This window comes from Symphalangus syndactylus, chromosome 12, assembly GCF_028878055.3.
Source record: "Symphalangus syndactylus isolate Jambi chromosome 12, NHGRI_mSymSyn1-v2.1_pri, whole genome shotgun sequence".
Taxonomy (NCBI): domain Eukaryota; kingdom Metazoa; phylum Chordata; class Mammalia; order Primates; family Hylobatidae; genus Symphalangus; species Symphalangus syndactylus.
In genome coordinates this window covers 141923612-141948285 of record NC_072441.2, presented here as the reverse complement: position 1 = coordinate 141948285, position 24674 = coordinate 141923612, and the positions used below count along the sequence as shown (strand labels likewise).

The following is a 24674-nucleotide window of genomic DNA, read 5'->3' as shown; positions in this document are numbered from 1 at the left end:
AATTTTAAAAAAGCATCCCTGTATCTGAAGTTTTGCCAAGCTGACGCTTTATGGACAAGTAGAGCAACAGCTTTTTCTTTCAAGAGGGGGCAGCCATTAGGTGACAACCAAGGGAAGGCTCAGATTTGTAGCCTTAGAAAGCTTTGCTGTTTAAGCAAAGAAACCTTCAGTTGTCATGCTGGGGACCTGTTCATCCTTGCAAATTCCAAACAAATACACAGCTACTTGCTTTACACACTCATTCTTTACTGAGATGCCAAAAAGCATCTAGGCAAAGCAAAATAAGTGAAAAAACTTGAATTCTTAGAACTGAAGAACTTTAGAACCCAATAAAAATGTTTTATTCACTATGACATCTATTCCAATCCTCCTTCAAAACAAAACCCAGCTCTAGAGATATGTACTATCTCATTTTGACTGGCAAAAAATGGGACTTACATCAGCTTTTGGAAGACCCTACTGACCGACAGAAGACTGCAGCTTCCAGAGGGGGACCTGCTTATGCTTCTTAGGATCCATCCTATTCAAGCCCTGGCCACCCACCTCCAAGGGTGGACAAACCTGGGAAGCAGCTGAGGGCAGGGCTCTGCCACTGCTCCCTCCCTAGAGTATTAATACTTACTCGGTGTGTAGTATCGGTCCAGGATACTGAGAGTCAGGAAGGCACCATAGCCGTGGGCTGCAAAAGGGGCCTTGGCCAAGGCTGCCAGGTAGTCCATGTAATACAGCGCTGGACCTTCATGCTCATCATAGCCAGCCAGGAGGAGGTTCACATGATATGGGGTCTGCAAAGAAAAGATATGGCAAAGTGATAACTAAAGCAGAACACCAACATCTCTTCCCATGGCAAATGAGACTATTCTGACTCTTGATGAGAAAGCAAATATTAGCAGCAACTGAGTAAATCATAATGAAAGTAAAAATGTAGGGAAATCTAGAGGACCTGGAGTATGGTAACAGGTCAAGGGATGTCAGCTTGTTCTCTCTGAACAGAAGGGCATTTGGAGCACTTTAAGGTATGTGAAAAAGCTATCTTCTTAAAGTCTACGGATGAGAACCTGTAAAAAAGCACTTCTTCAAAAGTATTTGATAGCAAAACAGAGTGACTATATAGTTAATAATAGCTTAATTGTATATTTTGAAATAACTAAAAGAGTATAATTGGATTGTTTGTCACACAAAGGAGAAATGATTGAGGTGAGAGATATCCCATTTACCCTGATGTGATTATTACACATTGTATGCCTGTATCAAAATATCCCATATACCCAATATATATATACACCTACTATGAACGCACAAAAACTTAAAATAAAAAATTTTTTAAGCACTGCAAGGGCAAAGTATAGGTGCTCTTTTGTCATTCCTAATTGTTGAAACCAACAAACAATTCTGAGAGTGCCAGGCCACGGACTGAAAAAAGCAGATGCTCCAACCACATCAAATGAAATAAACTCAGTCTAGGCATCTGGACCAATCCCAAATGGCAAACTGTATGCCCACTACTAAAGAAACAACTTACACCTGGGTGCAGTAGCTCACAGGTATAATCCCAGCACTTTGGGAAGCTGAGGTGGGAGGCTTGCTCGAGCCCAGGAGTTTGAGACCAGCCTAGGTAACATAGTGGAACTTTGTTTCTATAAAAAAACTAAAAAATTAGCCGGGCATGATGGCGCACACCTGTGGTCCCACCTACTCAGGAGGCTAAGGTGGATCACTTGAACCAAGGAGGTCAAGGCTACCGTGAGCCATGATTGTGCCACTGAACTCCAGCCTGGGTTCAAAAAAAAAGAGAAAGAGAGAGAAAAGAAACAACTCATGAGGTGGGGAGGGATAGTAAGTCTCTTTTTTTTTGTTTTTGTTTTTGTTTTTTTTTGAGATGGAGTCTGGCTCTTGTCCCCCAGGTTGGAGTGCAATGGCGTGATCTCGGCTCGCTGCAACCTCTACCTCCCGGGTTCAAGCGATTCTCCTGCCTCAGCCTTCCAAGTAGCTGGGACTACAGGCGCCCTCCACCACGGCCAGCTAATTTTTGTATTTTTAGTAGAGATGGGGTTTCATTATGTTGGCCAGGCTGGTCTCGAACTTCTGACCTCTTGATCCGCCCGCCTCGGCCTCCCAAAGTGCTGGGATTACAGGTGTGAGCCACCGCGCCTGGCCATAAGTCTCAAATATTTAAATCAAATCACCAGACTTAACTGAAAAGTAATTTTGAGACAAATAAAAAGCAATAAAAAATAATTATAACTTGGATTTATAGGTATCCTTTCTTTGTATTACCTGCAAATCTAAAAACATAAGTTTTATAGAGAACCATGACTGAGTCTGCGTTGCTCTTCATCTCCAAATGGATGATTATTTTTTTTCTACACCAGCTGCGCCATTTACCATGTTAAATTCAGTCTGTCTATGCCCCCAGGCATCAGGGGTGGGACTTCCATTTTATATGGCTTTCTTTTTCTCTGCAGGATGTGTTTCTCCTCTTGCATTTGCTTCAGCAGGTAGTAAGCAGGCCTTGCCCATGGATATGTCCCCATCCCTAAATTTGTGTATGTATTTAATTAAACGCACAGTAAGTGAGACACCTCATTATGAAGCATGAAGTGTAATAGCTAATAGTCCTAAAAGTGTCATTTAACATTCTTTGAACACTGATTAACATGGCCACTTGGCAGCCTTAAAAAACTCATGGTTTTTGCTTTTTTTGGGGAAGAGGGGTTGGGAGGGGAGTAACAGGGTTTTGTTCTGTCGCCCAGGCTGGAGTGCAGTGGTGCAATCATAGCTTGCTGCAGCCTCAAACTCCTAGGCTCAAGCAAATTTCCCACCTCAGCCTTCTGAGCAGCTACGACTATAGGCACCTACCACCATGCCCTGCTAATTTATTTTTTTTTTTTTTAAGAGATGAGGTCTTGGCCAGGCACGGTGGCTCACGCCTGTAATCCCAGTACTTTGGGAGGCCGAGGCGGGTGGATTACTTGAGGTTAGGAGTTTGAGACCAGCCTGGACAACATGGTGAAACCTTGTCTCTACTAAAAATACAAAAATTAGCCAGGCGTGGTGGCACGAGCCTGTAATCCCAGCTACTTGGGAGGCTGAGGCATGAGAATCGCTTGAACCTGGGAGGCAGAGGCTGCAGCAAGCCGAGATCATGCCACTGCACCACTCCAGCCTGGGCAATAGAGCAAGACTCTATCTCCAGAAAAAAAAAAAAAGAGAGAGAGAGAGAGAGAGAGAGATGGGGTCTCACTATGTTGCCCAGGCTGGCCTTCAACTTCTAGGCTCAAGCAATCCTTCCACCTTGGCCTCCCAAAGTGCTGGGATGATAGTCTTGAGCCGCCGTGCCTAGCATGAAACTCATATTATATACTTACTTGGAATTCTAAGCCAGCTGTGCTAAGTAGGAAGAGTTCCTAACGTTGCCTGGAGATTACAGAGTGCTCCTCACCTCCAAGTAGGTTTCTGTTAGTGATAAGACAGTGGGTAGTCCCAGAGAGAAATAAGTTGAACTGCAGTCAAAACTTCTGAGAAAACAATTATCTGCCTATCGTATTTCCCAATGAGTAGTGTGCGGCACTCTGCCAAGCTCTGGAATTCTCTATGCATTCTGAGTACCTTCTTAGTAAACCTGACCTTAGGCAAAAAACTTAACCCCTATGAGCTTCTGGGTATTTTTTTTTTAACATGTAAAACTGGGTTAATTAATCTTTCTCCTATCTTCTAGGAAATATAATGAGAAAAAATAATAACGCTAAAGCAACCCAAACTCTGGAAGAAAAGATGCTACCAAAATTCCTACTACATTAACTACATCCCAGTCTCTTTTTGAAACCTTATAACTTTAAACAACAACAAACCTGCTTAAATTAGCTACAGATTTTAAAAATGCTATTAGTTATATACAAGTGTGAAAACAGTACTGCAAAATCTGGCAGACATAGAATACCTTGGTGTTCTTACAGTTAAAATTAGAAGAGCGAAAGAGGGAAGAAAAGAGGCAGAATAGCAAAGAGAAACTGGTTTCCCTCCTCAAGAGAATTAATAATACAGTCTTTTACCTATCACAAAGTAAGTTAAATCTTTTTGCTAAGAGGATAATGTCTACTCTTCTCTACTAACTAGCCAGAACACTCACTGTATAGTTAGCCAAGACAATTTCATCAAGTTGCAATGGTATATTAAGTATTCCCCCAGATACTCAGAGGCCTTAACAAGCAGAACCCAGATGTTTTGTCTTCAACGAAGATCTTGTCCATACTATGAGATTAAATTGTTTAGAATAATAAATGTTATTTAAAATCCACTACCAGAAAATTTTAGATGAAATAGGATGTCAGCAGAATTCCAGAAGCAAACTGCATCACTTAATTGGTCTCCATAGGATCATTTACTCATGCTTAGGCATCTGACGCACACATACACTTACCAAAGTTGGTATTCAGAAGCTACAACTCCTGATATTGAAGATAACTCACAAATTATTGTGTGACTTTGAATTACCAACTTTTGCATGTGTGAGATGCTTAAGCATAAATAAATGGTGTTATCTAGACTAATTAAATCAATACATCTGTGCAACAACTTGCAGTTTGTGAAATTCTTCTGACAATGCTCCACCAAAGATCTCTGGCTTGGCTGGGCACAGTGGCCCATGCCTGTAATCCCGCACTTTGGGAGGCCAAGGTGGGAGGACTGCTTGAGCCTAGGAGTTCAAGACCAGTGTAGGCAAGATGGCAACACCCTGTCTCTATGGGGGAAAAAAAAAAGCTAGGTGAGGTGGCTACTTGGGAGGTTGAGGCAGGAGGATCCTTAAGCCCTGGCATACAGTGAACTATGATCCCCCCACTGTACTACAGACTGACTAGCAACAGAGTAAGACCCTATTTCTACCAAATAAAAAGAAAAGTACTAAACAAATGTGAGTAAGCACTAAGTGCTATTTCTGAGAAGTGGTTCAAGTTTAAGTCAACTGCCAGCATCTCCATGAATGTACCTTTATTGTTGCATTTTGCTAGGCTTGGGTCCTTCTCTTTCTACCTCCCTCTAGACACAGGATGCTAAGTAAAGAAAAGCTTAGGGTACAGGCCAGCCATTCAGAACTGAACAAAGAGGAGACCAAAAGCATAAATAAGTAAGAAAGAGTTGGGCTGTGACTTTAGAAAAGTTAGTCATTTAATCTCTCTGAATTTTAATTTCTCATTTAAAACATGGGATGATCCCTACTACAAAAGGGCTGCTGCAGTAAGGATTCCAAAAGATAATGCATGTAGATAATAAGCATAATGCCCGAAACAGTAAAGACTCTATAAACAATGCAAGTACTCAGGAGAAGCCCAACTACTTCTGGCACTGAGATAGGAGGGAAATTCCTGTGTGTCTTCATAAAGGGATATGGAGGGATGTTAGTGCCCAGCACAGGGCCTGACACATGTAGAAAAGCAGTAAATGAGTTTCCTCCTCTCTCATTCCTGGGACTCTTTCCAGGGGCCCTGAGGTAATGGTGTTCAGGGTCACAAGCATTTGTACTAGACACTTAGAGCATATCTACTTCATGGTCAACCCTCCCTAACCATGTTATTTCTTCCCTTGCAAATGTGTCTATTCTGAGTGGTAAAGCTACTTTCTAGACACTTTTTCATCAATTCCCTTAGTTCCCCATGATCAATATTACATACTTAAGGATTTGCCTAATTATTCTGGGGAAATGAAAACATTAATCAATAATGAGAGCACAGCCAGGGATCCTCTTTAAAAAGAATCTCTTACAAAGTAATCCTTTGCAAAGATTACCAAGAATCTTTTAAAATGAAATCTCTATTCTGTACATGATATAATCTAGCCTTTGGTTGTCTCCACTAGTCTAATTGTTTAGATAGTAAGTCTAAGTAGTAAGACAAAGTTTTGAGGTCCCCAAGGGGAAGAACTATAACATATAAGACTAGGCTTCTTCCACACCATAAGCTAAGACTGAACATTATATATAGTATTGAATTAACCTAAATATCCAAACATTCATCCAAGTGAACCAAACATTTAGCTAAGATACTCTCTACCCAAAGGCCTTGGCAATCACCATCAATGGTCTGCAATGCAAACACCAACATGTTTAAAGTTGTGTCTAATTGATATACAAAGAAAAAATTTTAAATGAACCAGCCTGGGAACTCAAAATGAACTTTAGCTTCTAGCATGAGGTATCACCAAAATTTTGCCTCTTAATCGAAGGCAGTGAGGGTGGGGTGAGGACGAAACTAGACAAATCTATGTTTTCCTCCTTTAATGAGTACGTGATATGAGTTTATTTTCACAGTGAAGTGCATTTAGGTCATTTTGAGATTTCTTCATCTGTACAATAAGGATAATAAAAGTACCCATCATTACAAGGTTGTGGTAAGGTTTAGATAAATACATGTAAAGTACTCAGTGCAATGCCTGATACATTGCAATAATGCAGATTGACTATTACCACAACACTACCACCACCACTTTTAGGATTTGACTGCATTATCAACAGATTTGACTAGACAGTAAGATCAAGAAGTGGGCTACAGAGAGCCAATAAAATTGTCCAACTTGTGTTGGTTACTAAAAGATCAAATTTAAGAAGACAGGGGAATTGGCCAATAAGCACATCTCTTATGTACTCCTGAGACTGAAATAGACTTCTTAAGTACCTCTGAGCATCTGAGTCCTACAGAACTGAGCTCAGTGCCACTTTGGACTCTTGTACATTTGGGGGTGGGGAGTGTGCACTGCACACATGCAAACTTTACTTAAGTTAGATGAAGTGTTTCCTTCCCTCCAACTCTTGTGCATATGACTTCTTGTATATTCCCTCTCTTATGAAAAAGAAACACTGTAGTAATTAAGAGCGTGAAATTCCATAAATTTTACAGTGAAAGAGAACAGTTGTGATAAACACAAACAACAAAATCAGCGACAAGAGTCTGGGTGGTGACAAGCAGCGGTGTGACATCTGGCGGAAGCTAAAGTCACAGCAAGGGGGAGAGAGGTGGGCGTGAGGAAGCATCCTGCCAAGCGTGGACACAGAAAAAGAGGGGAATTGACAGTCTTCCTTTGGAGCCAGGCCAGCCTTTGCACCTCTGATTGAATGGGATGATACTGCTATGAGTGAGGTGCTTTGGAGAATGGTGCAATTTCTTTTTTGATGTGTTGCACCTTGGAATGCTAAGCAGTGTGTGAGGTCAGTAATTTGGAAGAAGATGCAGAACCGCCAATGAGACAAATGAGTTTGTCTAGAGATGAGTGTTTTCATAAACAGACTTCTAAATATACTAAACAGAGACTGGACTTTGAAAGGAACAGTACATCTGCTATTTCTTTTAGTCCAGGGGATTTTCAAAACTGCCTAAAATTCCATCTTTAGCACTGAAAAGATTTCATGAAAATGCAGTTTACAGACTTAGATGGGATAGAAAACCTCAACTAGTTTACCCAGTATCCCTTTCACAAATGTGGGGACTAAACTTCAAAGAGGAAATAGTAACTTGCCCTAAACCACACAGGCAATTAGCATCAAGAGTCAGGTCCAGAATTCAGGCCTCCCAACTGCAAGTCCTACATGCTTTTCCAGGAAATCATGCTACTTCCACAAAATGGAAATTAGTGTACAAATATGATTTGGTATGTAAATGCCAGTTTCACACTCAAATATTTCAGAATGCGCTATTTTGCATACTAGCATCTACTTCTCCCTATTTCACTTATCACATCTTTATATGACCAATAACATTTTAAGGATTTTATTTATTTTGGGAGACAAGGTCTTGCTGTTTTGCCCAAGCAAGTGCAGTGGCTATCCATAGGTGCAATCATAGCACACTATAGCCTCAAACTCCTGGGCTCAAGGGAATCCTTCTACCTTAGCTTCCCAAGTAGCTGGGACTACAGGTGGCTGCCTCCATGTCTGCCTAATATTTTAAGTTTTAAAATGGCAAGTTTAAAATATCATACAATTATGACTCCTCTATAGGATCTAAAACTATGTAGTAGTTCAATAAATACCCATGATGATAGATTACCAATACCTTAACTGCTTTGCCAACCCCCAATTTTTCAATTTCACTAATAAATAAAATGAATCAATTGTTATTTTCTTATACCAATGTTCTGAACTCTGGACTTTGTTTGCAATAACCAACAAAATTCACTAGCTATCTTTTTTGGGTGGGTTTGGTGGTATAATTTTAAAATCTCAATTTCAATTTTGCCATTTTAATTAAAGAAGGACTTCATATGTGAATTGGAATCCACTATTTCAAACACTTAAAAAAATCTCAAAGATTTCCGCAACTTCCAATTATTGTGACCTAGTACCTTTCCTAGCTCTAGAAGACTATGGTTCTATGGATGGGGAAGCAGGTGGAGAACTACCTATCCTTAATGCCTAAGCAATATGGAATCATTTATACCCTGACTTTATTATTATTTTTTTTGAGACAGAGTTTTGTTCTGTTGCCTAGGCTGAAGTATAGTGGCACGATCTTGGCTCACTGCAACCTCCGCCTCCCGGGTTCAAGTGATTCTCCTGCCTCAGCCTCTGGAATAGCTGGTATAACAGGCGCACGCCACCACGCCCGGCTAATTTTGTATTTTTAGTAGAGAGAGGATTTCGCCATGTTGGTCTGGCTGGTCTCGAACTCCTGACCTCAAGTGATCCATCTGCCTCGGCCTCTCAAAGTGCTGGGATTACAGGCGTGACCCACCATGCCCATCCTCATACCCTGACTTTAATCCTCTTGGCTATATTCCTTTTTAAGGAAACCCATGTGTAGATTCAATCTCTTTTAGCTTTAAGTAAAAAATATGCACTTTATAAAAGGCCTCAACCAAATTCCATGAGTTCCCTGGGAGTACAACATAGAATAATTATGAAATGGGCAGATGCCCCAACTAACTTCATTTCCACATTTGGAATGTGAGTAAGTTCAATAAATGTTTATTTAGCATTTAATGCATAAGAAGCATCGTGCCACATGATGAAGATGGGAGTCTGGATCTGGAAGGCACTCATAAGGTAGATGTGGATAGGAAGGACTCTAGATAGAGGAAACAGTATACGTGAAGACAAAGAAACAGACAGGAATATGCAATGTCTGGATACCGGTGAACATGGGACACATACACCTGGAGAATTAGGTGACTTCAGCAGGAAGTAGGCAGAGAAACTGGGATGACACTGTCATTGGCCTCCTAGACTAAAGAATATTTACATTAGTATGTAAACCATAGAGCAACCAGTGAAAATTTGCCACTTCCATCCCTCTGCTGATCCAAGCCTTTTTTCATGATGTAGCACATTGGTTAATTGGTGCCAAGGAATCCTGATGTCTCAGATTGATATTTCACCGGTCCCAGCCATTTTCCCTGCTTCTCTTAGACAGAAGACTTTTAGAAAGGAAATACAAACAGATTGCCATTTTATATGGAAGACAGACTGAGATTAGGACTGAGAGGAAGGGGGGATGGTTACAGGATCTACAACAGTCTACTCTAGACAGACGATGAGGACCAAACTAAGGAAAAAGTAGAGGGGGTGGAGAGAGAGGTATGAAATATGAGATATATTTAGAAGGTAGAAATGATGGAACTTCATAACTAGTAGAAGAGGTGAGGGAGAAAGAAGAGTTAGGACTCTCAAGAAGGGGGACAGTGGCGGTGCAAATGAAAAGAGCTCAATTTGGACCCAATGAGCTTAAGAACAGCTGTCCAAAGACAGATGGGAAGAGAAAATAGTGTAAAACCCAGGTCATGAGACCGAATGAAGAGCCAGCCAGTGAAGAGGTTTCATTCATATGAACACACACACTCTCACAGTGGCACAAGGAAGACAGTAAAGAAAATGATTACAACAGGACACTATGGCAAAGGTATACCTAAGTTGCCATAAGAAATTGAAGGTGACATATGTGGTGTGGGGTGGGGGAGCAGGGTGGGGAGCAAATACAGAAAAAACTTCCCTGATAAATGTGGAGCTTAACTGGCACTGAAGAGCTAGCCATGTGGGGATGTTGGTGCATTCAAGGGAGAAGAGTAGCAAAGTGCTGGAGTGACAAAAGCAGAGATGCGAGAGAGAACCCAGGGCCGGTTAGGGTCCTGTTATCTACAGTTGCCAGTAAGAGTGGAGAAGGTATGGAATTGGAAGTTGAAAACAATTTTCTCTTAATCTTGTGACAGAAAAAAAGTACAAACGTAAACTGATCAAAATCAGAATACTATAATGAGCTTCACAAACAAAAAGTTAAACACCTGACTTTCTTGTTCTCTCCTGTTCCAAATGCATTTATTTTTTGTAGCACTAAAGAACAAACTGGCCCACGTTTATAAATTCTCATACTAAATTGGGAAATAAGGAGGCAAGTGTGCCTCAAACAAAGCAAACCTTTCATTTTCAGAGGACCAAGACAAAATAAAAGAAACACTGCTCTGAAAATGAGACTGTCTAAATAATTTTTTTCCTTTTTCTTGTCCTTGCCTTAGGTCATTCTCCAAAAGTATATTTGGTAATACCTGTTTGATGCTGGCAGATCCAAAATAAAAATATAAAAATCGTCTTTGTTTTTCTTTAATAACAATTAGCTCATGTTCAAATGTTTTTGCTTAATACACTGGTAAAAACTCATATAATGGTTAAGTTCTTGAACTTAAGCTCAGGAATGTTACTGCATTTACAACCAATATTTTAAACTTTAAAAGAAAAACATCTTTTAAATTACTACTTGGATAAACTCTGCTTTTAAATGCCGTAAGTCATATAAGATAGTCATGTACTTTTGTGACAAAGCAATGAAAATCAAATGTGGCTTTATCACCTTACAGTTGTGTTACTTGAGATAGGCCACTTGGAGCCTCGAGTGCCCCATCTGTAATGTGGAGGACAGTACTGCTTGCTTGACAGAGCTGTGAGGAATTCAAGTACTCACTCGTGTTAAAGTTCCTGGAAGAAGACTTGCTAAGTAGTAGGTGCCCAATAAATGTGAATTTTACAACCAAAAAAAATTTAAATATTGTGTATATTTCAATTTTTAACTAAATTAGATTTTAAAGGTCTCCTCAGTAATTCCAAAGTTACTATAAATTTTACTTCTCTAAAGCTATCAATGACTCCAAGTTTGATTGGTTTTCCTATTACAGTTGTAACTTATCATAATTAGAAGTTTAGAAATTTAATGAGTTGAAATGCAACATGGCACAGATGCCTTATTATACCAAATAGTTAACACAGTATTTGTTTTCTACATTAATTTTACTTGCTAATCAAAAATACTGCTTCCCCCCAAACAACGTCAAAATAAAATTGCTGATTGTGCAATGATAAAACCAACACTATGAACACCAGGTTTGCAACAAGGACACTTGAATTCTTTTTTTCATGAGCTGGCAGTTTCTAGGAAAATTTAAGATTCCATATACCATTAAGTCAGTTTTTAAAAATCTCATGCAGAAACCATGCTTTGCTACACACTTACACACTACAAGGCATATATTAAGTTGTACATGCTAAGCATGCCCATGAATATCTAATCTATGAATTCTGAACATCAAAGCTGATTCATCTCTCTGAGCTAATAAATAAGATGGTCTTCTAGAAAAGAGTAGTTAGGACTATATATGATGGTATATGTTTTCAGATATCCATAGAATATTAAGGAAATTCTGAGGAAAAGACTATTTAGGAGCCCTTCTATTAGAACAGCGTTCCCTATTAGCATCCCAGGTCCAACAAAAGTTACTGCTACAGCTTTAACTGACATGGAGGCCCCTCATTGGTCTCCCCGCTTCCTTCATTCTTTCCCCAAATGCTCCATCAAAGAACAGCCAACGAGCTAATGATCTTAACAATCTCATCTAATCATGCTAACCCCCTCTTAGCCAACAGGCTTCCAGAGAGGCCCACTGCTTGTATTTATTTATTTATTTAGAGAGAGAGTCTCGCTCTGTCACCCAGGCTGGAGTGCAATGGCACAATCTTGGCTCATTAAAACCTCTGCCTCCTCGGGTGCCTGTAGTCCCAGCTACTCAGGAGGCTGAGGCAGGAGAATGGCGTGAACCTGGGAGGCAGAGCTTGCAGTGAGCCGAGATTATGCCACTGCACTCCAGCCTGGGCGACAAGGCAAGACTCTGTCTCAAAAAAAAAAAAACAAAAAACCCTCTGCCTCCTGGGTTCAAGCGATCCTCCTGCCTTGGCCTCCCGAGTACCTGGGACTACAGACACCTGTCACCATGCCCAGCTAATTTTTGTATTTTTAGTAGAGACGGGGGTTTCACCATGTTGGCCAGGCTGGTCTCGAATTCCTGGCCTCAGGTGATCCACCTGCCTTGGCCTCCCAAAGTGCTGGGATTACAGGTGTGAGCCACTGTGCCCGGCTGACTTTAGATTATCGATTTTATGTATGTAGTATAAAATAAATAAATAAATATATTTATATTTGTTTTTAATCAGTAGAGCCCTATTTTGTACACAGTATCCCATGACAGATAAACTTATGAGGAGTCCCAGAGAAGTATTTATCCCTGCCCTGCCTACTGTTAACAAATCACTGTGCCTAACCTAACATACTCTCAAACACCTTGGTCTGTGCTTTCAGTTTGCCCTTTTGTTTCATCTTTGCATTCACGAGAGCAAGTCTTTTGAGGCTCAGGTTAGGCTCTGTGATCCCAGAGTACCCTGTGTATACAGCTATCTTAGCACTTGTCACTCTGCAGTGCAATTGACTGTTTACTTCTCCATTTCTCCATCTGAAGGCCCACATTGAGGTGTGCACCTTTGTTTCCTCAGCCCCAAGGACAATGCAGGCTGGAGACCGGCTGAATGAATATCAGCCGGTATGGAACAACCTGGCTGTAAGAAACCACATCCATCAGGAAGCGTCAGAAAAGGAAGTTTAGAATTCTGCTGGATCATTTCAGTTTACAAAGACCCAGAGATTATTATCTCCTTTCTTCTTTCCAATCAGTTAATCCTATTTGCTCTGTTGTCTACATTCAAAAGTAATGGTAAATCTGGCCCTTTTTTTTTATTTTTAGGTTAAAAAGTAATATGTTTTCCTGGCCTTTTAGTCTTTTCATTTTCTTATACCTTTTTATGAAATAACTCGTACACATAAAAGTGCATAAAATAGGCAAAGTGCAGTGGCTCATGCCTGTAATCCCAGCACTTTTGGAGGCCAAGGCAGGTGGATCATGAGGTCGGGAGCCTGGCCAACACAGTGAAACCCCATCTCTACTAAAAATACAAAAATTAGCCAGGTGTGGTGGCATGCGCCTGTAGTCCCAGCTACTCGGGAGGCTGAGGCAGGAGAATTGCCTGAACCCAGGAGGCGGAGGATGCGGTGAGCCTAGACAGCACCATTGCACTCCAGCCTGGGCGACAGAGCGAGACTATGTCTCAAAAAGACGAGAAAAAAAAAAGCATAAAATATACATGGTATAGCAAATGAACATAGTAAATATACATGTAACGACCTCTCAGGTCAAGAAATAGAAAAATCCACCTTTCCCTTTGTGAAAAGCCTTCCCACTGCGCTTCATTTTAGGTAACTGTTTTTTGGGAGAGAGTAAAGAAAACCTCATGAGGTTGTTGGGATCAGCCCCTAAATTCATATTCCTACATGATCTTGGGCCAGGGCAGGTAAAAAGAGGCACCAAGATGCCAGGATATTGTGTGTGTTTGTATCTGTGAGTATGTGGGAGGGCGTGCCCACACCTATGCTTACCCAGGCTGGGGCAAGTGATTTAAAACAATCTTAAAAGTTGGGGGTAAATCTGCACTTCTAATAGTAAACATTTTTTTTTTTTTTTTTTTGAGACGGAGTCTCGCTCTGTCACCCAGACTGGAGTGCAGTGGCGCGATCTTGGCTCACTGCAAGCTCCGCCTCCCGGGTTCACGCCATTCTCCCGCCTCAGCCTCTCCGAGTAGCTGGGACTACAGGCGCCCGCCACCACGCCCGCCTAATTTTTTGTATTTTTAGTAGAGACGGGGTTTCACCGTGGTCTCGATCTCCTGACCTCGTGATCCACCCGCCTCGGCCTCCCAAAGTGCTGGGATTACAAGCGTGAGCCACCGCGCCCGGCAATACTAAACATTTTAAAAGTAAAAGCACATGCCTACTAAGCAGACACAGCACTCTCCTGCTTTAGGCTTAAACCAAACCTTAATAGGAAATCACAAAATTTTTAAGACACGAGTTTTAAAACAATACAAATCTAGACCATGTACATATACTGCTTTCCTATCCACTCCATTGTGGATAGGAAAGATGCTTTAAGTGAAAAGTTGGCATTATGGGGCTGCAAAATTCCAGCCATCCAATAGGCATATTCCATTCAATGAGAACAGGGGTTCTCTGTGCTCGCAGCAGGCATCCAACAGGGTAGCACATATATGCTCTCTCAGTGAGAAGGCAACACCTTCTCACATACAACCCCCTGGAGAGAGACAGGGAAAGGGAGAGGGAGGACTTTACACCTGCAAACTCCTAACTCTATCAGCTAGGGCTGGGAAAAACAGCACATTTAAAAAAAGGAAAAAGAAAGAAAGAAAAAGAAAAAAAAATTTCCTGATAAAGCCAGTAACTTTCAAATAATCTTCCCAAGTTATTTTTTTTAGGAGCCTAGTAAGTGTAATGATTCAACAGCCAGTCTTTGTCTTCCTAATGGATTTAGTCAAGCTTTAACAAATGCATAAGCATACTGCTTAAAAGGGCAGCTGTCAGAATGCTTACTCCTCCTAGCAGAAAAACACTATAAGCACAAAGTGTTGTCATATTAATTGAGACACCTCAACTTCAAGGCACATCTGTCTCTGGGCCTTTGGATAATCAAAATGACCACTAAAAATAGAACAGCGGTGTCTCCAATGGGGCCAACATGAGCCACCCCCAATCCTAAGAGACGCCTGTGAGATGGGACCTGGGATACACACGTTTTGCAGAACCAAACTGAGTATCCATCTAAATGTAGCCATTTGTTTCCAGTTTTTGCTTTATGTCCTGTTAAGGCTGGGAGACAAAAGTAATGAACAGACATATAACTCTTGGCCTACAGTGAAAATCCAGTTAGCTCACTAGCTGACTAAGGTTTGGTAGGGAAGAAAACTGCTCCCCAGGTCTAAAAGGGCTGCTGCTTGCACTGAAAGTCCAAGAGCTGCATAATGAACATCTTGGTTTTCGTTTTTGTTTTTGATTTTTGAATTTCCCCATCACCAAAAGTAAGCTGGCTCTGTCTGTCAAGATGCCCAGGCTGTGTGGCAGCAGTGTCAAAGGCTGCCTCTTGCTCCAAGGCACTGCCATCTGCAGCAGCACAACATTTTGTCTCCGGAAAATAAACACATCTGCCTTTGCCAGTGTCCTCCCACTGTGCTGCCCATCTGGAGCAGGTGAGCTGAAGGCAAGCCTCGGCATGGGTGAGACGGGGCAAGTAGAGAAGATGAGGCCTCAAGGGAGATGGCACATGGAGGAAGAAGGCAGTGCTGCGTCATGTCACATCCTGCTAACCACATTTGCCAAAAAGCATGTGAAATTACCCTTGTTAGTGATATTTCAATCACATGTAACAAATGGTTGGTAGTGTATAAGGGACGAGACTTGCAAAGTCAGGGTTTCACCTGGGCCATCTGTTCACATGACCTCATTGATACCAATAAACAGATGAGGTCTTTGTGCCAGCCACCTAAGCCATGAGAAGAATAATTCTCACGGTCAGAATAGAAGGCTTAAAGCAACAGGCTTCTTCTAGGACAGGAGCACGCTATACATGCCTACTACTAACCAGACCAAACACCCTTGAATTAAGGCCAGAGTGTGGGGATAAGCTTTGGTCACTGCTGGAAATGACTAAGACCTGAAATCCTTTCCTACATATTCTTTCCCTTTCTCTAAAGAAAAATAAAAATAAAAATTCAAGTCTGGTTATGGTCTTGACATGAGATTTTTAAATCATGCTATTTGAGGGCTGGAAGAAACCCTAAAAACCATCCAATCAAATGCTTGCTTTCTCCCAAGGTTTTCAACTAACTCACAGCAGAGCTAGTATTAAACCTCCTGTTGCAGGGCTCTTTGGTGGTAAGGGAACAGTGATGGCACCTTTTCAAATAAAACTTTACCTAGAATTCCTATCTGTCAAATAGATAAAAGCTGAGTTGAGCTATATGAAGCAGAGCTAAAGTGCTGAACACTTGGCCGGGTACAGTGGCTCATGCCTGTAATCCCAGCACTTTGGCAGGCTGAGGTGGGCAGATTACTTGAGGTCAGGAGTTCCAGACCAGCCTGGCCAACATGGTGAAACCCCGTCTCTACTAAAAATACAAAAATTAGCCAGGCATGGTGATGCATGCCTGTAGTCCCAGCTACTCAGGAGGCTGATGCAGGAGAATTGCTCCAACCCAGGAGGCGGAGGTTGCAGTGAGCCAAGATTGCAACACTGCACTCCAGACTGGGTGAGAGAGCAAGACTCTGTCTCAAATAAAAAATTTTAAAAAAGGCCAGGCACAGTGGCTTCTGCTTGTAATCCCAGCACTTTGGGAGACTGAGGCAGGTGGATCACAAGGTCAGGAGTTCAAGACCAACCTGGCCAATATGTTGAAACCCCGTCTCTACTAAAAATACACAAATTAGCCAGGCATGGTGGTGCACACCTGTAGTCCCAGCTATTCGGGAGGCTGAGGCAGAAGAATCACTTGAAACCGGAAGGTGGAGGTTGCAGTGTGCTGAGATTATGCCACTGCACTCCAGCGTGGGCGACAGAGCGAAACTCCATCTCAAAAAAAAAAAAAGGCATTGCACACTGGTCTTCCTTGGTGAGTATCCTGAAGCAGCTTCACAGAATAAAGTTTGAAAACCACTACATCAGGCTGGATATCTTTTCAACTCATTATTTCTACTGTTTACTTGCTAAGCATTTACAAATAAATAGATAAAAAGATAAATTACCAAAGGCTCATGAAACACTTCAGAAAAAGTTCTATGAAAACTCTTTGGCCAGTGTGGCAGTGAAATGCAATGATTACACATCATGGAGGCCAGCATCCTACTCTAAGCCTTGCCAAAAATTTCACATTCCCAAGGACACCAGATTTGCCTGGTTTATACCTGTCTCTCTATCTGTTAAATGGAGATAATTTTAGGGCATTCAGATGGGCTACATCAAATATGCCACATAATTCATTTTAAGTAAGAAATAGGCCGGGCATGGTGGCTCATGCCTGTAATCCTAGCACTTCGGGAGGCCGAGGCAGGTGGATCATGAGGTCAAGAGATCAAGACCATCCTGGCCAACATCGTGAAACCCCGTCTCTACTAAAAATACAAAAAAATAGCCGGGCATGGTGGCGGGCGCCTGTAGTCCCAGCTACTCGGGAGGCTGAGGCAGGAGAATGGCGTGAACCCGGAGGTGCAGCTTACAGTGAGCTGAGATCGTGTCCCTGCACTCCAGCCTGGGCGACAGAGTGAGATTCCGTCTCAAAAAAAAAAAAAAGAAAGAAATAGCCCCTAACTCATCATCCTCTGACATTAGTCAAACTGTAAGGAGAATTTGAGCAAGCAAGCCTTTTTTTTTTTTTTTTTTAGACAGAGTCTTGCTCTGACACCCAGGATGGAGTGCAGTGGCACGATCTCAGCTCACTGCAACCTTCACCTTCTGGGTTCAAGCTATTCTCCTGCCTCAGCCTCCTGAGTAACTGGGATTACAGGTGTGTGCCACCACATCTGGCTAATTTTTTGTATTTTTAGTAGAGATGGGGTTTCACCATGTTGGCCAGGCTGGTCTTGAACTCCTGGGCTCAACTGATCTGTCCATCTTGGCCTCCCAAAGTGCTAGGATTACTGGCAGGAGCCACTGTGCCTGGCCGAAGCAAGCAAGCCTTGAGCATAGTATAAGTCCTTTTTCTGCTCTTTGGGGTCTAACCAACAAGAAGAGACCATCTTAAATGTATACAAGCATTTAAATAAACAACTAAAATGAAGGCTTCTGAATTTTTCCCCCATCTGTCTTTTTTCGTCTTCTGATGATTTCATGTCTTTAATTCCTATACAAATTAACATTCATTTATTAAGAATACTTCTTCCGGTATTCCATTCATTAAGAATTCCCTTCTAGTGTATAAATGCATAATTAACATTCTCAGCAGAATATATAGACCTAGCTGGATGACATTTATTCAGCAAACACTTATTGAAAACCTACAATGGACATATATTCAAACTTATCTATATAATACTATGTGCAATTTTGACATTTTAACAAAACTGAACATTTCATGTTTCCCTAAATGCACAAATATACTTGTATATTAGTCCACTAATTAATAAAGAAGACACCATGAAAGAGTTTGATATTTGAAGCTGGAATCTTAACCTTTAACATAGTATATTATATGTGCTTTGGAAACATATCTAAGAGAAATACTTAACATCCTTGTAAGTAAAACAGGGATAACACGCATCTTATGGTGTCATAATAAGGATACTTAATAACAGATACATACGTAAGTATTTAGAATAGCACTGTCCAAGAGAACTTCTATGATGATGGATATGTTCCAGATCTGTGATGTCCAATACAGTAGCTGTGGCTATTGGGTACCTGAAATATGGCTGTAACTGAGGAATGGAATTTTTTTTTTTAAGAAACAAAAGTTGATTTAGCATTCAGGCAAAGTCTACCAGGAGATTTTCCTCCAGAAACTGAATTTCAAGTTTTATTTAATTTTAATTAACTTAAATTTAAATAGCCCCATATGGCTAGTTGGCTACCATACTGGACTGTGTAGATCTAGAAAAATCCTAGCACATAATATATGTTCAATGTTATTTTACTTCTATTTTCCCTATCAATACCAGCATGGTGGCTTGGCGCCTGTAGTTCCAGCTACTTGGGAGGCTGAAGTGGGAGTACTGTTTGAGCCCGGGAGGTTGAGGCTAGCTGTGAATGTGCCACCTCTTAGGCGACAGAGCGAGACCCTATCTCAAAAAAAAAAAAAAAAAAAAAAAAAAGCACAACAAATGATCCCTCATGAAAAACTAACTTATAGCCATTAAATTGCTAATTGCTTCTTCAACCAAACAGCAATCACAGCATAAAAACACAAGTGGGCTGGGCATGGTGGCTCATGCCTGTAATCCCAGCGTTTTGGGAAGCAGAAGCGGGAGGATTGCTTGAGCCCAGGAGTTTGGGACCAGCCTGGAAACATGGAGAAACCCCATCTCTACAAAAAATTAGCCAGGCATAGTGGCATGCACCTACAGTCCCAGCTGCCAGGGAGGCTGAGGTGGAAGGATCATCTGGGCCTGAAAGGTCAAGGGGCTGCAGTGAGCTGTGATCATACCACTGCACTCCAGCCTAGATGACAGAGTGAGATCCTGTCTCAAAAAAAAATTAAGAGCTTTGCATCATTACCTCATTTAATCTCCATAATAACTTTTTGAAATTAGTAAGTAGGGAAATTAAGCTTAGAATTTGTCCAAAGACATCCAGCTAGTAAGTCAGTAAGCAAATATTCAAACCCAGGTAGTCCAATTCCAGAGACTATGCTCTTAACCACAATGCTAAATTGCCTACATTTTAATGAACCAGTTTATGTAAGATTCATTACATACTCAGTGGTAGTAAATGTCCTCTCAACCAAACCACCACACATACACAGAGCAAATTAGAAATCAAACAATTTGAGCTACAGACACAAAAGTTATACATGGTAACTGGCTGACCCAAAATGAGTCACATCTGCCAACTGGTGTGACCATGTAAATATACTAAATTTGGTGACTTTGCACTTATTAGGAACACTAACAAACTATCATCTCTCTTCCCAAAATAAAATGACTAAAATATAAATTCACATTTTAGAACTAAGAATCTATTTTGATAAGCAGATGGGGGAGCAGAGATTGGACCTATTGGAAAAGCTCAGGCAGAGGTAGTCTACAAGGGATATTTGTTAAGACATCAAACATTTCTGCTAGGAGAAGATTAAACCAGATTCACTGCATTTGCATGAAGCACACTGCCATTCTTATCTCAATTCCAAAAAGGAGCTGAATTCACTTAATGTCTGTGGTATTTATGACACAGTATTTATTGTGCCCAAAGCTGGAATTCTTATTCCGGTTCTGCCTGATAAGTCAGAGGAACATTGTACATGGCAAGCCATAAGATGCTGAACACCACAGGAACTTCTAGGTGACAGAAAAACTAATATCTGACCCATTTTCCTTTCTCAAGGAGGAGTGAAGAAAAGACCACTTGGTGACAATGACTTTCTTGGAAGAGAAAAATAAATGAATAATTTTTTTTTTTTTTTTTTTTTTGAGACGGAGTCTTGCTGTGTCACCCAGGCTGGAGTGCAGTGGCGCGATCTCGGCTCACTGCAAGCTCCGCCTCCCGGGTTCACGCCATTCTCCTGCCTCAGCCTCCCGAGGAGCTGGGACTACAGGCGCCCGCCAACACGCCCGGCTAATTTTTTGTATTTTTAGTAGAGACAGGGTTTCACCGTGTTAGCCAGGATGGTCTCGATCTCCTGACCTCGTGATCTGCCCGCCTCAGCCTCCCAAAGTGCTGGGATTACAGGCTTGAGCCACCGCGCCCGGCCAATTTTTTTTTTTTTTAAAGAAAAGACTACTGATCTTTCACCCAGCTCAAAACAATGTATGTAAATTTGCCTCTTCCTCTCAATCCTACATGTCTCTAGCTTCTCTTCAAACTTCATGATCCCTCAGATTGTACAAGCCCTTGGTCAAAGCTAGCACTGAGAGGTACTATTTATTGAGAAACTATCAGTCCAAAATTATTAGGCACTAGAAAATAAACTGCTTTATATCTGTAGTAAGTAACTTTAAAAAAAGTAACTTGTTATTTTAAGCAAGTACAGATGAAAACGCAAACCATAATAAAAATATGAATAGCATCAGTATTCTAGAAACACTACTGAAGAACCAAAAGCAGAATAGTCAAATAATTATGGCACCATTATTTTAGCTTTGTCTGACCTGCTGTGTGACCTGGAGCTAGTCCCTTTGCCACTTTATGCCTTTCACTTCATCTCAGTGATAGAGAATCAACTACTATCTTTCTCAGTGGAATAGTGAGTAGATTAAATTATTAAGCAAAATGCTTTGGGCAAAAGTCATATGAATGTTAAATATTATGATTTACAAGTATTCATTTTCCTGGCACTCCTGTGGGGTTAGGAAGTTATCTCCATTTCATAGATGAGTAAACAGGCACAGGGGGTGAGGTCACATGGTAAGGCTCTATTTATTTAGTCCCTGTGGGAAGGGAATAACACACACCTTTGGCAACCATATGAACTTTCCTAGCACAACCTACACAATCTTTAATGCATTCAATCCTTAACTTAGTGTTGCATCTTTTAACATGCTGCCGATGAAATTGAGTGAGCTCTAGAATAGCAACAAGGCTAGAATAAGTAAGGAGGAACAATGCTGTATGCTTTGGAAAAAAGTCATAGAAAAACACAGGGAAGTATGCCAGGTACAGTGGCTCATTCCTATAATCCCAGCACTCTGAAAGGCCAAGGCCAGCAGACTGCTTGAGTTCAAGAGTTCAAGACCAGCCTGGGCCACATGGTGAAATCCTGCCTCCACTAAAAATACAAAAAATTAGTCAGATGTGGTGGTGCACACCTGTAGTCCCAGCTACTTGGGAGGCTGAGGTGGGAGAATCACCTGAGCCCGGGAAGTTGAGGCTGCAGTAAGCTGAGATCACACCACTACACTCCAGCCTGGGCAACTAGAGTGAGACCCTGTCTCAAAAAAAAAAGAAAAAGAAAGAAAAGAAAAAAAGAGAAACACAGATAAGTAATCTCGAGATAAAAATCGAGATTATTGGCCAGGTGCGGTGTTATTATTGGCCAGGTGCGGTGGCTCATGCCTGTAATCCCAGCACTTTGGGAGGCCAAGGGGGGGCAGATCACCTGAGATCAGGAGTTCGAGACCAGCCTGACAGCTTGACCAACATGGAGAAACCGCATGTCTACTAAAAATACAAAATTAGCCAGGCATGGTGGCGCATGCCTGTAATCCCAGCTACTTGGGAAATGGAGGCAGGATCACTTGAACCCAGGAGGCAGAGGTTGCGGTAAGCCAAGATTGCACCATCGTACTCCAACTTGGGCAACAAGAGTGAAACTCCATCTCAAAAAAATAAAAATAAAAAAAAATCTGAATTACTATTTTCAAAGTTCTACTTTCACTAACACATAGAGACTTCCAGTCACAGGTATTAAGTAATATGGTTTGCTACAAAAACACTTTGAAAAAACTAAACGTACTCTTACTATATGATCCAGCAATCACACTCCTTGGTATTTACACACACAAAAAAACTTATGTTCAAACAAAAACCTGCACATGGATGTGTACAGTAGCTTTATTCATATTGCCAAAACTTGGAAGCAACCAAGATGTCCTTCAGTAGGTGAATGGATAAATAACCTGTAGTATATCTAGACAATGGAGTATTTTTCAATGTTAAAAAGAAATGAGCTATCAAGCCACGAAAAGACATAGGGTAACCTTAAATGTGTATTACCAAATAAAAGAAGTCAATCTGAAAAGGCTGCATAATCCACGATTCCAACTACATGACATGATGGGAAAGGCAAAACCATGGAGAAAGTAAAAAGATGAGTGGTTGTCAGGAGTTGCAGGGATGGGAAAGGATGAATAAGTAGAGTACAGAGGATTTTTAGGGCAGTGAAAATACTCTGTATCCTGTAATGGTAGATACATGTCATTATACATTTTCCCAAACCCATAACATGCACAACAGCAAAAGTAAACCCTAATGTAAACTATGGACCTGGGTGATTATTGTCAATGTAGGCTCATCATTTGTGACAATGTACCACCCTGGTGGAAGATGCTGATAACGGGGAATGCTATACATGTGGGTGAGGAGGAATGTGGGAAATCTTTATACTTCTTCTCAATTTTGCTGTGAACCTAACACTGCTCTAAAAAATAGTTTTTAGGGGAAAAAAAAAAGGGTAAGTTGTCACAGGCCTTCATATTGGTGTGTCCCAATCAATTCTCTGGGAATGAATATTTGCCCTTTGGGCTGTACCTATTAATAACAACTGTGCACAAAGACATTGGACTTAAGAATGAACAAGTAGCAACAGGAAGGGTTTTGGAAGGCCAAAAAAGGGCAAAAATACTACTCATGTATAATGAGAATATAAAAGAAGCACAAAGGACTTTTCTGCTCTATCTAACAATGTCTTGATATATTACTTACCCGACTCCGAAGACAGTCAGCCAGGTTTCGGCGTGTGAAGTTAGCTGCTGCCGTGGGAGACAATTCATATCCTGGTAGAAGAGATAAAGAGTCATACTTAAAGTAAAGCAGAAGGAGTAACAGTGCCCCAAATTATTCACTACCCCTGTTCCTAAAGCCCACCATCTTTTGTACACTCAGAGTAAACAAAGCATAGACTGAGGGGTACAATCTACTGTAGTCCCTTTCCTCATGCAACAGCTATGAAATAGCTGGTTAGTACTGACAGCAATTCTTGGCCACAAACAGAACCAGTTCTATAGTGGAATGAAACTTGTAGCAGCCTTGCTTAAACTATTTATTCATCAACACACTGTGGTTTCTGCCGTAGAAGGAAAGGGGCACGAATACACAGGAAGTGAAAAAAAAGAAAGACGTCTTAGATGCCAATCTTTTAAAAGTTTATTTTAAAAAGGATATTGGGGGCCAGGCACTGTGGCTCATGCCTGTAATCCTAGAGCTTTGAGAAGCCAAGGTGGGAAGATCGCTTGAGCCCAGGAGTTTGAGACTAGCCTGGGCAACATAGTGAGACCCCATCTCTAAAAAAAAATTTTTTTTTAAATTTCTAGGCATGGTGGTACATGCCTGTAGTCCCAGCTACTCAGGAGGCTGAGTGGAGAGGATCAACTGACCCCAGAAGTTCAAGGCTGCAGTGAGTTATGATTGTGCCACTGCACTCCAGCATGGGTAACAGAGCAAGACCCTGTCTCTAAAAAAATGAAAATAGGAACAAAAAGGATATTGGGAAAAGAGAGGCTAGAAGTTAGGACTACCTCAGAGTCATAGTTTATTAAAAAAATTTTTAAATGTAACTTTATTAAGAAGTATAATATGACTTTCAAAAGTATAAGCCACAGAAAAAGAACATTTCCATCATTCTGCAATATTTTTAAAAATAGAGTATCTCAAGTGTTAAAACTTCAAAAATAAAAGTTGTCATACCAACAAAGGTACAACCCAGAGGAATGGCATCAGGTGTGCATGTAATAATGCATTCACTTTGGAGCTTAATCCCCCTGTAGAATGGGACCAGTGCCAAAAGGCACAAGAATGATCCATAACTCAGTGGGCCAACACAGAAAATGTCAGTATGGAAAGGCACACAGCAGTGTGGTTAAGTAATTGCTTACAACATTTCAAATACCACTGTCAAATTAGGAGAGATTCAGATTAAAATCCTAACAAATATTTATTGAGCAGCAACTATGTTTCAGGGTCTATGGTGAGTGTTTTCACAAGTATTATTGTACTTTATCCTCACAAGTCTATCAGTGCATATTAAATCATAATGAAAGCAACCCTTGGCCAGGTGCAGTGGTTCATGCCTGTAATCACAGCACTTTGGGAAGCCGAGGCAGGCAGATCAC

At 41.1% G+C, this 24674-nt stretch overlaps 1 protein-coding gene across 4 annotated transcripts in view; it reads right to left on the bottom strand.

Annotated features, from left to right (window-relative positions):
• The window catches only part of PSMB2 (proteasome 20S subunit beta 2), a 66764-nt gene that overhangs the window by 33055 nt on the left and 9035 nt on the right, over positions 1-24674 (bottom strand). For all 4 annotated transcript variants that reach the window (XM_055254712.2, XM_063627931.1, XM_063627932.1 and 1 more), the window contains exons 3-4: positions 23269-23339; positions 623-785 (exon numbers count right to left, since the gene is read on the bottom strand). In XM_055254712.2, coding sequence (XP_055110687.1) covers positions 623-785; positions 23269-23339 — 234 coding nt within the window. The remainder of the gene's footprint in view (positions 1-622; positions 786-23268; positions 23340-24674) is intronic.